General features: G+C 43.5%; 1 protein-coding gene across 7 annotated transcripts in view; it reads left to right on the forward strand.

The window, feature by feature from the left end:
- SAV1 (salvador family WW domain containing protein 1) overlaps positions 1–12,749 on the forward strand; it is a 34,079-nt gene that overhangs the window by 15,501 nt on the left and 5,829 nt on the right. For all 7 annotated transcript variants that reach the window (XM_028141808.2, XM_054716074.1, XM_054716076.1 and 4 more), the window contains exons 3-4: positions 2,126–2,396; positions 6,432–6,575. In XM_028141808.2, coding sequence (XP_027997609.2) covers positions 2,126–2,396; positions 6,432–6,575 — 415 coding nt within the window. The remainder of the gene's footprint in view (positions 1–2,125; positions 2,397–6,431; positions 6,576–12,749) is intronic.

The raw sequence follows: 12,749 nt of genomic DNA on the forward strand, positions 1-12,749 counted from the left end.
ATATGTAGATGTTTTTCTGGATTCTCTGTTTCATTGATCTGGTTGTCTTTTTGATAATACCACACTGTTTTGATTACTATATCTTTACTAGAGGCCCAGTGCACGAAATTCGTGCAGGGGTGGGGGTCCTTCAGCCCAGCCTGCACCCTCTCGCAATTCAGGACCGCTGGCTCTTAACTGCTCACCTGCCTGCCTGATCACTCCTAACCACTCTGCCTGCCTGCCTGATGCCCCTAACTGCTTCCCTACCTGCCTAATCACCCCTAACTGCTCACCTGCCTGCCTGGTCACCCCTAACCACTCTGCCTGCCTGCCTCATCGCCTCTAATCACTCACCTACCTGGCTGATCGCCCTTATCCTTCTGCCTGCCTCATCTCATCGCCCCTACCCACTTGCCTGCCTGCCTGATTGCCCCTAACTGCTCACCTGCCTGCCTGATCGCCCCTAACCACCTCTGCCTTGGCCCCTGCCACCACGGCTTCATCTGGAAGGACATCTGGAATGACATCCGGAAAGTTGTTCGGCTGTCCAGTCTAATTAGCATATTATGCTTTTATTATTATAGATTAGGAGCCCGTTGCACGAAGTTTCGTGCAATAGACTTTTCCTTCACCTGGCTGCCAGCACCAGTTATCCGCCAGCAGCAGTTTTCCTCTGGTCACCCACTGATCAGAGCACCTCCCACCAGCACGATTGGCCACCCCGAGAGGAACTCCGATCGGGAGGTGCTCCGATTGGGCGGGTGGCCAGAGGAAAACTGCTGCTGGCGGAAAACTGATGCCAGCAGCCACGCAATCGGCCACCCCGAGTTCTGCCACCAGCGTCTTCCGCAGCGCCGGCCTAAGCAGCGCCGGCCGTTTAAGCTGGCGGGAGGGGCGGGGGTCGGGGACTCGCGAGTCCCCGCCCCCCGCTCCTACCGCCAGCCAATCGGCCACCCTGAGTCCCGCCCCCTGCGCCTCCAGCCGGCCCAATCGTGGGCGTAGCGGAGTGATGGTAATTTGCATATTACCATTTTATTAGGTATGATAGTAAATCTTAAAATCAGATACCATGAGTCCTCCATCTTTATTCTTCCTTTTAAAAATGGTTTTGGTTTCTCCAGTTCTTTTGCCTTTTTATGTACATTTTAGAGCAGTGATGGTGAACCTATGACACGCGTGTTGTTAGCACTGACAAGCGTAGCCATTTCTGATGACACGTGGCCGCATGCCGAGGATGAAACATTTGCTGCTCCTGAGGATGAAACATTTGCAACTAGAGTCTTGGAGTTAGTTTTTTCCTCAAAGTGACACACTACCTGAGTTATGCTCAGTTTTTTGGCGAAGTTTGACACACCAAGCTCAAAAGGTTGCCCATCACTGTTTTAGAGTCTGCTTGTCTATATTTTTCTATATCTACAAAAACTCCTGCTAGAATTTGATTGTAATTACCTTAAACCTAACGATCATTTCAAGAAAAATTGACACCTTAACTATTTTGAGTCTTCCAATCCATTAATGTGGTAGTATCGCTTTCACTTTTTCATCAGTGTTTGTAGTTTTCAGCATACAGATCCTGTACGTGTTTTGCTTGGTTAATATGTAAATGTTTGATTTTTTAGAGCTATTATAAATGGTGTAAGTATTTAAATGTTTCCAATTATTGTTAGTATATAGATACTTATTTTTGTAGGTTGACCTTATATCCTGCTACCTTGATAAACTTACTTAGTAGTTCTGGGGCACAGGCAGATTATTTTTTTAAAATTCTAAACTGGGAATAGTTTTAAAAGTTCATTTTACTGTTTTAGATGAAATGTCAAATCTAAAATCTTGAATGAGGTGAAATTTTCTTTTCTTTACTTTTCCTTTAGCAGTATACCTACTTAAGTAGCTTTGTTAGGAGTTAAAAGTTTGTATGGCCTGGTGATGGAAGCATCAACTAAAAATACCCAATTTCAAAGAAGGAGACTACTTCTCCCTGGTTTTGTAATTAAATAATAGTAATACTGGCTAGTTTTATGAAGAATTTTATTTATAATGATAAAATCATGCATTTTAACAGAATTTTACCTACATTCATCAAATAGCATCTTTTAGCTTTGAATAATTGTCCTATTTCTTCTCTTTTTCTCTTTCTTCTCAGGTATTGGGAGAGTTGCTGCTACATCTTTAGGAAATTTAACTAACCATAGTTCTGAAGATTTACCCCTTCCTCCTGGTTGGTCTGTGGACTGGACAATGAGAGGGAGAAAATATTATATAGATCACAACACAAATACAACTCATTGGAGCCATCCTCTTGAGCGAGAAGGACTTCCTCCAGGATGGGAGCGAGTTGAGTCATCAGAATTTGGAACCTATTATGTGGATCACACAAATAAGAAGGCTCAGTATAGGCATCCCTGTGCTCCTAGGTATTGACTTTATTTTTAACTTTTTGTTTTGAGATTGTCTAATGTTGGATTTTGAGATCATATTTTCATCAAAGAGAACGGTATCCTGAAGTTTGATGTTTGAAAGCTTTTGTTTTCAAAGTTACTAGAGGCCCAGTGCACGAATTTGTGCACGGGTGGGGTCCTGCTGGCCCACCCTGATTGGGGCTGATCGGGCTGGGTCGGCTAGGGGGAGAGGATGCAGGAGGTTGGCAGGCCAGCCCCGCCCCCTTATCGAACTCCCAGTTGAACTCCCAGTCGAGGGGACAATTTACATATTAGCCTTTTATTATATAGGACTAGAGGCCCGGTGCACAAATTCATGCACAGGTGGAGTCCCTCTGGGTGGCCTGCAGGGATTGGGCCGAAACCTGCAGTCCAATGCCACCTGCAGCTCCTACCTGCCGCCCCCGCTCATCCTGGCCCCACTGTGCCTGCCTTGGGCTCGTGCCCAATCCAGTCCCGATCCTGAGAGGCTTGCGCTGCTGCAGCCGTGCTCACCAGCCATGAGCCCTGTGTCTGGCGCCCTCTCAAGGGGAGTGGCCTGCGGGATCGGGCTGAAACTGGCTTTCTGACATCCCCCAAGGGGTCCCAGATTGCGAGAGGGCACAGGCCAGGCTGAGGGACCCCACTGGTGCATGATCGAGCTGGGGAGGGACTGAAGAAGGGATCCAGGGCACGTCTGACCCATCTCCCTCAGTCCCGATCAGCCATTGGCCAGACCCCAGCAGCAAGCTAACCTACCTGTTGGAGCAATCTGCCCCCTGATGGTCAGTGCACGTCATAGTGAGTGGTTGAGCAGCCTTAGCATATCAGCATATTATGCTTTGATTGGTTGTTCGGTTCTGCAGTTCGGTCTATTTGCATAATACTCTTTTATTATATAGGATGATACCTTTCTCTGTATATTTTTTTTAAGTAATGAATGACTTTATAATTTAAAAAAGCTTTTCTCATTAAAGAACCTCAAAAACAGGATCAGTATTCTTATGATCAGATTCTGCTTTAATATATTAGAATGTTTTTGCTGTAGATACCCAGAAATTGAAGTAAATAAAACATCTGTCTCTTAACATTTAAATTCCTATAAATAATACAGACCTACCTCCTAATGTTTCAAAGTATACTTTTGGATTGTAACATCTTGCTGTTTTTATTCTATTTCAGACATGTTATGTTGTGTTTTTTACTCTTACCTGGCAGGAAAGTGAAAATTGGAAGTGCATAAAACATTGTCTATCTTGCTTATTACCAGATTTCTAGCCCTCTTACTACTGTAGCCAGTTGTCACATATGGCTATTGAGCATTGAAATATGATTAATCCCAATTGAGATATGCTTTAAATATAAAATACAAACTGGATTTCAAAGTACATAAAAAAAAACACTAGTATTAGTTTAGTAGTGAATTTACAAATATTCCTGATTAACTACATTAAAAAAAAAATGATCTTAGAAGAAGGGAGGGAGAGAGAAACATTGATCAATGGGAGGATCAATCCCACAACCTGGGTATGTGCCCTCACTGGGAATCGAACCCACCACCTTTTGGTGTCTAGGATGACACTCCAACCTACTGAGCCACACTGGCCAGGGCCCGATTAACTACATTTGAACGTTCAAGAACTGAACCATAAGATTCAAAATATGTAGAATATCATTAGCATATTAATAGATGTTGGTTAGTATTTAGCGTCATACAGATCTTCAGTTATAGCAAACATTTGCATTTTTTAGAATCATTCAATTCCTGAAAATACATTTTAATATCACCTAGAAAACTAAGCTTTATCATTGTATTGTTTTAATCATTTTGCATACATATTTAGATTTATTAATTCATATTTGAACAGCAGTTTTTCCACTTAGTAGCACTCTGTCATTGTTTATTGAACAACTGAAGTTGTCATCTCTTCAGAAGAACCAAACCAAATGCTCTGCCTGTGTTGGGCTCTGGCCCCCTTTGCCTACTCTCTGTACCATCTCAAACAAGCTCATGCCTCCCTGGCCTCCATTTTCAGGCCTATCACATAGGAGTATTTCCGAGCCACCCACCCTAGGGCAGGGATGAGTCCCACTTATTCTTACTTTGCCCCAGGACCCAACTCAGAAATGGGCACGAAGTGGAATGTAGCAGCTATTTGTTGAATAAGTGATGGGAAAAAATATGGTTACATTTTTACCAGGTAACAGAGGACTTTGTGATCAGATAACTAGATTTGAGAGTATATTGAACTTACTTTCTGTTCATCATTAAACTTACATTATTATAGAATTTTTATAGTTTACAAAGCATTTTCATAATTAATATGCTTTTCTCAGCAACTCTGTAGACATTAAACAGGAGAGAATAAACACCTTCATTAAGCTTACAAAGGTAGGTAGTATTAATAGCTATTTGATTGTCTATATTATGCTAATCCTTATACAGAACTCTTATATTAGGTCACTTACTCCTGAGAACAGTCATCTTTGATATGGATTTATTTTGTTTTATAAATAAGGAGGCTGAAGCTAAGAGAAGTAAAGCAGTTTTGCTTTCATTCATACAATTTCTAAATGGCCAAACCCCCTAGACATAGCTGACGTCAAAGCCTTAGTTTTTCTCCATCTTCCAGTTGTTGCACCGAGTTATGAAAGAAGAATTGAAGATAAGATTCAGTGCCATTTGCACATTGATTTTTTACATTGTTAAACACAATCTAAATCTTAACACTTATTTTAACCCCGGTTTAGTATTGCATGACCTTTTCTGATATACATGCAAATCTTTTTTTTAAATATGCTTTTATTGATTTTAGAAAGAGAGGAAGGGAGAGAGATAAAGAGATAGGAACACTGATCTGCCTTCTACTGGGGATAGCCCACAGTCCGGGCATGTGCCCTGACTGGGAATTGAACTGGTGACCTCTTGGCTCATGGGTTGACCCTCAAACACTGAGGCACAGTGGCCAGGCTACACTTAAATCCTAATTTTGGGAGGCACGCCCTTCCAGTTTTGTCTCCAAGACTGGAATAGATCATTTTGACCTCCCAGAACTCACTCTTTGGTTCAGTGCTCTTCTTAGCATTTTTCTATATAACAGTCTTCTTCCTGTGTTGCTATTCTTTCCCTGCCCCCAACATATAGAGGCCATTAGAATTAATAAAAAGCATAGTGGTTGTTTCTTGTATGTGTGTGTGTGTTTTTTAATTCTGATTTAAAATAGGTTCTATCTAACTCCAATATACTCTCTTAAGGTGGCAAAAATAGAAAGGAAACATTACAGTTAATTTGAATATTTCAAGCATTCCTACTGTACTACATATTCCAAACCTTTTCAGCCTAAATGATGAAGAAAGTCCATTATCATTTTGAGAGAAACTATCAACCTTTCCAACATAAATTTACAGCTAATTACTAGTAATTACTGGAATTTATGATTCTAGTTTTAAGCCTCTGTATAAAGGTTACAACTAGACTCTATAAGTTTTATAGCCTTTGAAGTCAACCTTGAAAAGACTGAATACAAGCCGGAAGAAATTTCTTAAAAATATGTAAAGATTTAGCTTAGTTTATATCCATTGTCAGTGACCTACTAGTTGCTAAGAGAAGGTGGATTTTAATTCCCCTATAGTATGATAAAAAATAATTGTCTACAGAGTTGCTGAGAAAAGCATATTAATTATGAAAATGCTTTGTAAACTTTACGGTTTTTTTAGGTGGTAGAAGGAACTGAGTTTGGGCAGGAGGCTCATTAAAATAGTCTTAAATCCTGTTTGGTGTGGCTCAGTGGTTGAGCATCGGCTCATGAATCAGGAGGTCACAGTTGCAGGTTCGATCCCCAGTAGGAGGGAGTATGCAGGAGGCATCCAATCCATGATTCGCTCGCATCATTGATGTTTCTCTTTCCCTTTCCCTTCCTCTCTCTGAAATCAATAAAAACATTAAAAAAACAACGCTTAAATATTAGTTGTTTTTATAATTGTTTAAATTTAGGGCCTTTATCTTAATGAATGTCAATTCTTTCTTCTTAGTGTACCTCGGTATGATCAACCTCCTCCTGTCACATACCAGGCACAGCACACTGAAAGAAATCAGTCCCTTCTGGTACCTGCAAATCCATATCATACTGCAGAAATTCCTGACTGGCTTCAGGTTTATGCTCGAGCCCCTGTGAAGTAAGTGAATTTATAGCACAAATCTTCGTTGAGGGATGAGTGGAAGACCATAGATGTGCTAGTTTTTCAAGATGGCTATGAGTTTGCCAATTAATAATATCTTTTGGGTGCCATTCTAGGCACTGTTCTTGCAATGTAATCATGAATGAATGAATGAAATCTTGGCCTCAAAGAACTTTTCTGGGAAAACAGAAGTAGATACCAACATGATTAAGATTAGTAACAGTGTTATATACAAAGTGTTTGGAAGTAAATAGTTATTGATTATCCAGTTCTTGCTATGTACTTTACTGTGCCAAACTTGTAGGCATGTTATCTCATAAAATCTTCCCTAAACCCATTTCACAAATGAAAAAAAATGGAGGCTTTATCGCTGCTCAGATCACACAACTATTAAGTGGTAGATTTCGAACCTTTATCTCTTAACTTCAAAGATTATTAACTTTTGTCATTGGTACTTTCTTATTTAATAACTAGAGGCCCAGTGCACAGATTCATGCACAGGTGAGGTCCCTCGACCTGGCCTGCGGGGATCGGGCCCAAACCGGCTCTCCGACATCCCCCGACCCTGGAATAGGGTTCCCTTCTCTCTGGTTCTGGGTGTGTCACCCGAGAACTGCTGCTGCCAAGTCAGCTCCTGTGTTGAGTATCTGCTCCCTGGTGGTCAGTGCGTGTCATAGCTACCATTCGGAGCGTCTGCCCCCTGGTGGTCATTGCACATCACAGCTACCGGTCGAACAGTCAGACAGTTGCTAGGCTTTATATATATAGAATAGATTGCATTTGCTTAGCAGCTATTAAATTCCTGGAACTTTGACAGGCATTTTACACATAATAATTATTTCATGTACTTTTAACTCTGCACTCGCTTGCTTTTTTCTCGATTTCTTTATTCTAATGCTAACGGTGTCGAGTCACACTCGACATCTGAGTGCAAAAGGTTAACAACTATATAAGGTAACATTCAGTTACTAGTTTTTGTAGTCTTACTCTTATTTCCCTTTTATCAGCAAAAGTTATCAGCATAAAATAGCCCAAAGAAGAGTTTAAAGAGTTAAAGATGATTGGACAATGAATTTGGAATAAAAAAGTTAAATCTTTGATAGTCAAATAAAAGGAATATAAAACCTTTTATATATATACTTTTTTAAATAGTAACTCTTTCTTCTATTGAAATAAAATTTTCAAGTGGTCTAAATTTTTACCATCTTGCTATATATTTATCAGCCCATTGTGTGTGTGTGTGTTTGTGTATGTATGAATATGCCTTTAATGATTTTTTCTTGCTTAGAGCCATTTGTTCTTATTAGCTTCTTTTTAGGCTTTTAATTTGAACAGTTGTTACATTACCTAAAGGATATACCTTATAATTATTTGACTACTAGAGGCCCAGTGCACGAATTCATGCACAGGTGGGGTCTGGCCGGCCTGCTCCAATCGAGGCCCAGTCAGGGCTGGGCAGGCTAGGGGCAGGGGCCAAGGGTGATTGGCTGGTGGGCCCTACCCCTGATTGGGATGGGAGGCTGATTGGGGCGGGGCCAGCCATGAAGAGGGGCTGTGGGCGATGGGCTGGCTGGCCCGCCCCAAATGGGGGGGAGGGCGATCGGGGGTCAGCGGCTGGTGAAGGGGCCATGGGTGGTTGACTGGCTGGCTGGCCCTGCCCCTGATCGGAGTGGGGAGGCCGATCAGGGGATGGAGCTGATTTGGGGTAGGGCTGCGGGCCAATCGGGGTGGTGGGGGCCCATCACTGGCGGGGCTGGCTGGGGAGAGGGGCCGCAGGTGGTTGGCCGGCCTGCCCTGCCCCTGATCAGGGTGAGGGGGCTGATCAGGGGTGGGGCCAGGCGGGGGGAAGGGCTGTAGGAGGTTGGCCAGCAAGCCCCGCCCCCTATTGGGGTGGAGGGGTGCAATCAAGGGTGGGGCCTGCCAGGGGGAGGGACTGCAGGGCAATCGGGGTGGTGGGGGCCCATCGGGGGCGGGGCCAGCCAAGGGAGGGGCTGTGAATTGGGGTGGGGTGGGCTGAGGGGAAGGGCAGTGGGGGTGTTGGCCAGCTGCCCTACCCTCGATCGGGGTGGGAGAGGCCTGATCAGGGGTGGGCCGGCCAGGGGGAGGGGCCTTGGGAGGTTGGCCGCCTGCCCCCTCCACTCCCTCCCCGCCCCCTGATCGGGCCAGTTTGCTGGCCACAGTGGGCGTCATAGTGACCAGTCGTTATGGTCATTATGGTGTTCCGGTCGCTGGCTTTTTATATATATATAGAATAGAGGCCCGGTGCACAAAATTCGTACACTGGTGGTTCCCTCAGCCCAGCCTGCACCTCCTCCAATTGGGGATCCCTTGGGGGATGTCCAACTGCCGGCAGTAGGATATCCCTCTCGCAATCTGGGACTGCTGGCTCCTAATCGCTCATCTGCCTGCCTGCCTGCCTGCCTGCCTGATCGCCCCTAACTGCCTCTGCCTGCCTGTCTGATTGCCCCTAATCACCTCTGCTTGACTGCCTGATCACCCCTAACTGCCCTCCCCTGCCAGCCTGATCTCCACCAACTGCTCTCCCCTGCCGACCTGGTCGCCCCCAACTGCCCTCCCCTGCCAGCCAGTTCGCCCCCAACAGCCCTCCCCTGCTGGCCTGGTCGCCCCCAACGGCCCTCCCCTGCCGGCCTGGTCGCCCCCAACTTCCCTCCCCTGAAGGCCTGATCTCACCCCCAACGGCCCTCTCCTGCAGGTCTGATCTCGCCCCCAACTGCCCTCCCCTGCTGGCCTGATTGACCCTAACCTCTTCTGCCTTGGCCACCACCACCACGGCTTTGTCCAGAAGGAAGTCGCATGTCCGGAAGATGGCCGGTCAACCCGGTCTAATTAGCATATTACCCTTTTATTAGTATAGATAGATTATATAGGATAGGATTGCTTAAATGGGGAGGGGGGGAGCCTTTTTCAGCAGGAGGAGATGCTCTTGGCAGACAAAAATACATAATCCCTGTATTTGATAGCCAGCCATATGTACTATACTGCCAAACCGCTCATTAAAAAATTGAACCGCTTTCTTATACCTTACACCAAACAGCTGTTGCCCTTAAAACCCCTCCTATGCCCCCACCTTAGGTTCTGCCTTTGCATTTCACCCAGATTAGGTTCTGATTGGTCGGTTTCTATGCCAGTCAGTGTCTCTGGGCCTATCTATGGGCTTGATCCACAGCAGCCATGGCAGGTGCGGATCAGGCCCTGCCCCTCTCTCTGGCCCTCTCTCTGGGCCTGATCTGCATCTGCCGCGGCAGCAGTGAGGTCGTTAGGCCTCTGGCCCGGCCCCAGGCCAGAGGCCTAACGACCTTGCCATGCCCTCCTAGCCTTGCCCTCCCCCACCCGTGCAGGCTGCCAGCCTTGCTATGATAGGAGCCTGTGGGCCACGGGGGAGGGACCGAGAAGTGCTCCATGCACTTCCTGGTATACCTGTTGTCCGTCTGTTCGTTTAGGTCATGATGGCCCCTGGCCTTTATAATGTAGGTGATGATGCTCATTTAGGCAAGTTTAATATTCTCATAGTTATTGGTCATTTACTATGAATTATTAATTTTTGGCCAACATACACATTCCCTTACATTCCCTCTATTCTGAGAAAGAGGGGGAAGGAAAGGGGAAAGGAGGAAGGATGGGGGAGAGAAAGAGAGAGAGAGAGAGAGACATATCAATGTGAGACACATCAACTGGCTGTTTCCAGCATGTACCCTAACCGGGGCCAGGAACGAACCTGCAATCAAGGTACATGCGACCTTTCAGTGCTCAGGCTGACGCTCCAACCACTGGACATCACTGGCCAGGGCAAATTTAATGTAATTTTAAAAGACATTTTAATTATAGATATTACTAGAGGCCTGATGCACAAAGATTCGTGCAAGAATGGGCCTTCCTTCCCCTGGCTGCCAGCACCGCCTTCGCTCTGGCCGGAGCCACCTTTCCGCCTTCCTGCCTTCCCATGCTGCCCAGAGGCCTGGAGCGGCTGGGGCGGTGTGGAATGCCTGCATTGTCACCATGGCGACAGCGCAAGCATCCTGCCCCTGGCCGCTTGGCGCCTGTATATGCAAATTAATCCGCCATCTTTGTTGGATTAATTTGTATACTCACTCCTGATTGGCTGGTGGGCATCTCAAAGGTACAGTCAATTTGCATCTTTCTCTTTTATTAGTGTAGATTCTGCAAGGTATATACAATGCTTATCTAAAGTTTGGTTTTAGTTTACTTGAAATTAGGGACACATTTGAAATTAGGTATCCATAGAAGTTTAGCATGGTTTGGTTCTCAGCTTTTTTATCTGAAAATATCTCTATAGTATAAGAATGGAATTAAGAATGTGACAGCAGATGGACTTTTCTTCCCTTTTCCTCTTTTTTTTAATGAACTTAATTGGGGTGACATTGGTGAATAAAATTATATAGGTTTCAGAGGCACAATTCTATAATACAGCAACTTTATGTTGTGTGTTCACCACTCCAAGTCAGATGAAGTCTTTCATCACCATTTATCCTCCCTGTACACTCTTCTACCTCCCCCCACCCCCTTTCCCTGTGGTAATGACCATGCTGTTGTCTGTGTTTGAAGATTTTTTGTTAATTGTTTTTTGTTTAATCCCTTCTTCTTTCACTCTTGAATAACACTTGACCCACTACTTGTGTATAGCCTTTGTTCTTAGGCTGTTCCCAAGTCAAATACAATAGGTGTGTGTATTTTTATTCTCCTTAAGTCTGGAAGAATATATGCCCAACTGTTAACTTTTGTTATTTGGGAGAGTTGGTAAGATTGAATAGGGTTACTCTTTCTAATTTATAGTCATTGTTAGAAAAAATAAAAAGCTTCTCTTTCGGGGGGAAAAGGATAATACTTAAATGGAATTCCTTGCTTCTTGTAAAAGGGAAGACTCCTAAAGATTATAGTCCTTTTCATATCCGATTCTATGAGTTAGCTATAAAATTTTAGGAAACTAGCCAATTTTTGTTTTTTTTTAATCTTCAGATAGCTCAGAACTCTCCTAGAAAAGAGAGCAAATACTTATTTGCTTAAAAACTTAAAAAATCAGGAAACCTATTGCTTTTTAGTTGCTGCTAAATTTTTATCCCTGAAGAGTATAGAAATGGTTAATCTCGTTCTATCAATAAAGGGTGTGTTGTTGTCTATGAATTAGATGATGGAGAATCAATTACTTATAAAAAAAATAGGTTTTAGGAAAAAAAAGTAGCCTTTCTTCCTCCTATTTAACAATTGACCATTTTCTAACTTACTGAAATTTTTAATTCTGTCCCTAGAAGTAACTTACAAAAATACTGTTTGCATATACTTCCAGAACTTGACTTAGAAACAGATTATGTTCTAAATTATTTAATTTTAGTGAAGTTAATGTTTCTAAGTCTGCTCACAAAAATCTGTAATGCATCATATAACTATAATATCAGATATAATTATGAGATTTAATCTTTAGCAGGAAAAAGACTGTCAGGAACATACTTACTTTCTAATATTCCTTACACACACTCCAACACCAGTCCCCCTACAGCATTGTGGAATGGATTCTGTTTCATTCCTGTGGCTTGATTCCAGTGTCACCATTGACCCAGCTCTGGGTATAGGTGGAAAGAAATAGTGGGCACACTGTTATAGGGGGCAGGTGCCGGGAACTTAGCCTACATTATGATACCTGGAGCTGAGAAAGGCAGTATTTTTGCTCCTAAAGCCAGCATTCCACTGCAGTGTGAACACCTTTTTGGTTTCTTGGTGGCATTATAGCAATGGCTGTTTGCATATATGGGTTTTTTAGAAGTAGTGTTTGAACAGAGTACTGGCCTAAGAAAAACAGCAAAAGAGATGCTATAAGTATAGGCTATGGGGGAGTTTTTATAGCCTATTTTCTAAATGATTTACCTGTATATTTAGAGTATAAGTGGCTAAAAGTTAAACTTGGGGAAGTAGATTATTTGGCTAAGTAAGAAGGTAAAAATAATTAGGCATAATAGGATGAATTATAGGCAGAAAAGAAGAAATTATACAGAAACAGCAGGGGCAAGAATTTCGAGTAGAAATTGGTGCATTGCTTACTTTTCTTCTCTATGTTGTTCCTTAGAATGCTTTTTCTTCTTCCCAAAGGATATCCTCTAGTTATTCTGATTTTGTTGCTTCTATCCATAATCCTATTCT

The sequence above is a fragment of the Eptesicus fuscus genome, chromosome 5 (genome assembly GCF_027574615.1).
Source record: "Eptesicus fuscus isolate TK198812 chromosome 5, DD_ASM_mEF_20220401, whole genome shotgun sequence".
NCBI classification, from domain to species: domain Eukaryota; kingdom Metazoa; phylum Chordata; class Mammalia; order Chiroptera; family Vespertilionidae; genus Eptesicus; species Eptesicus fuscus.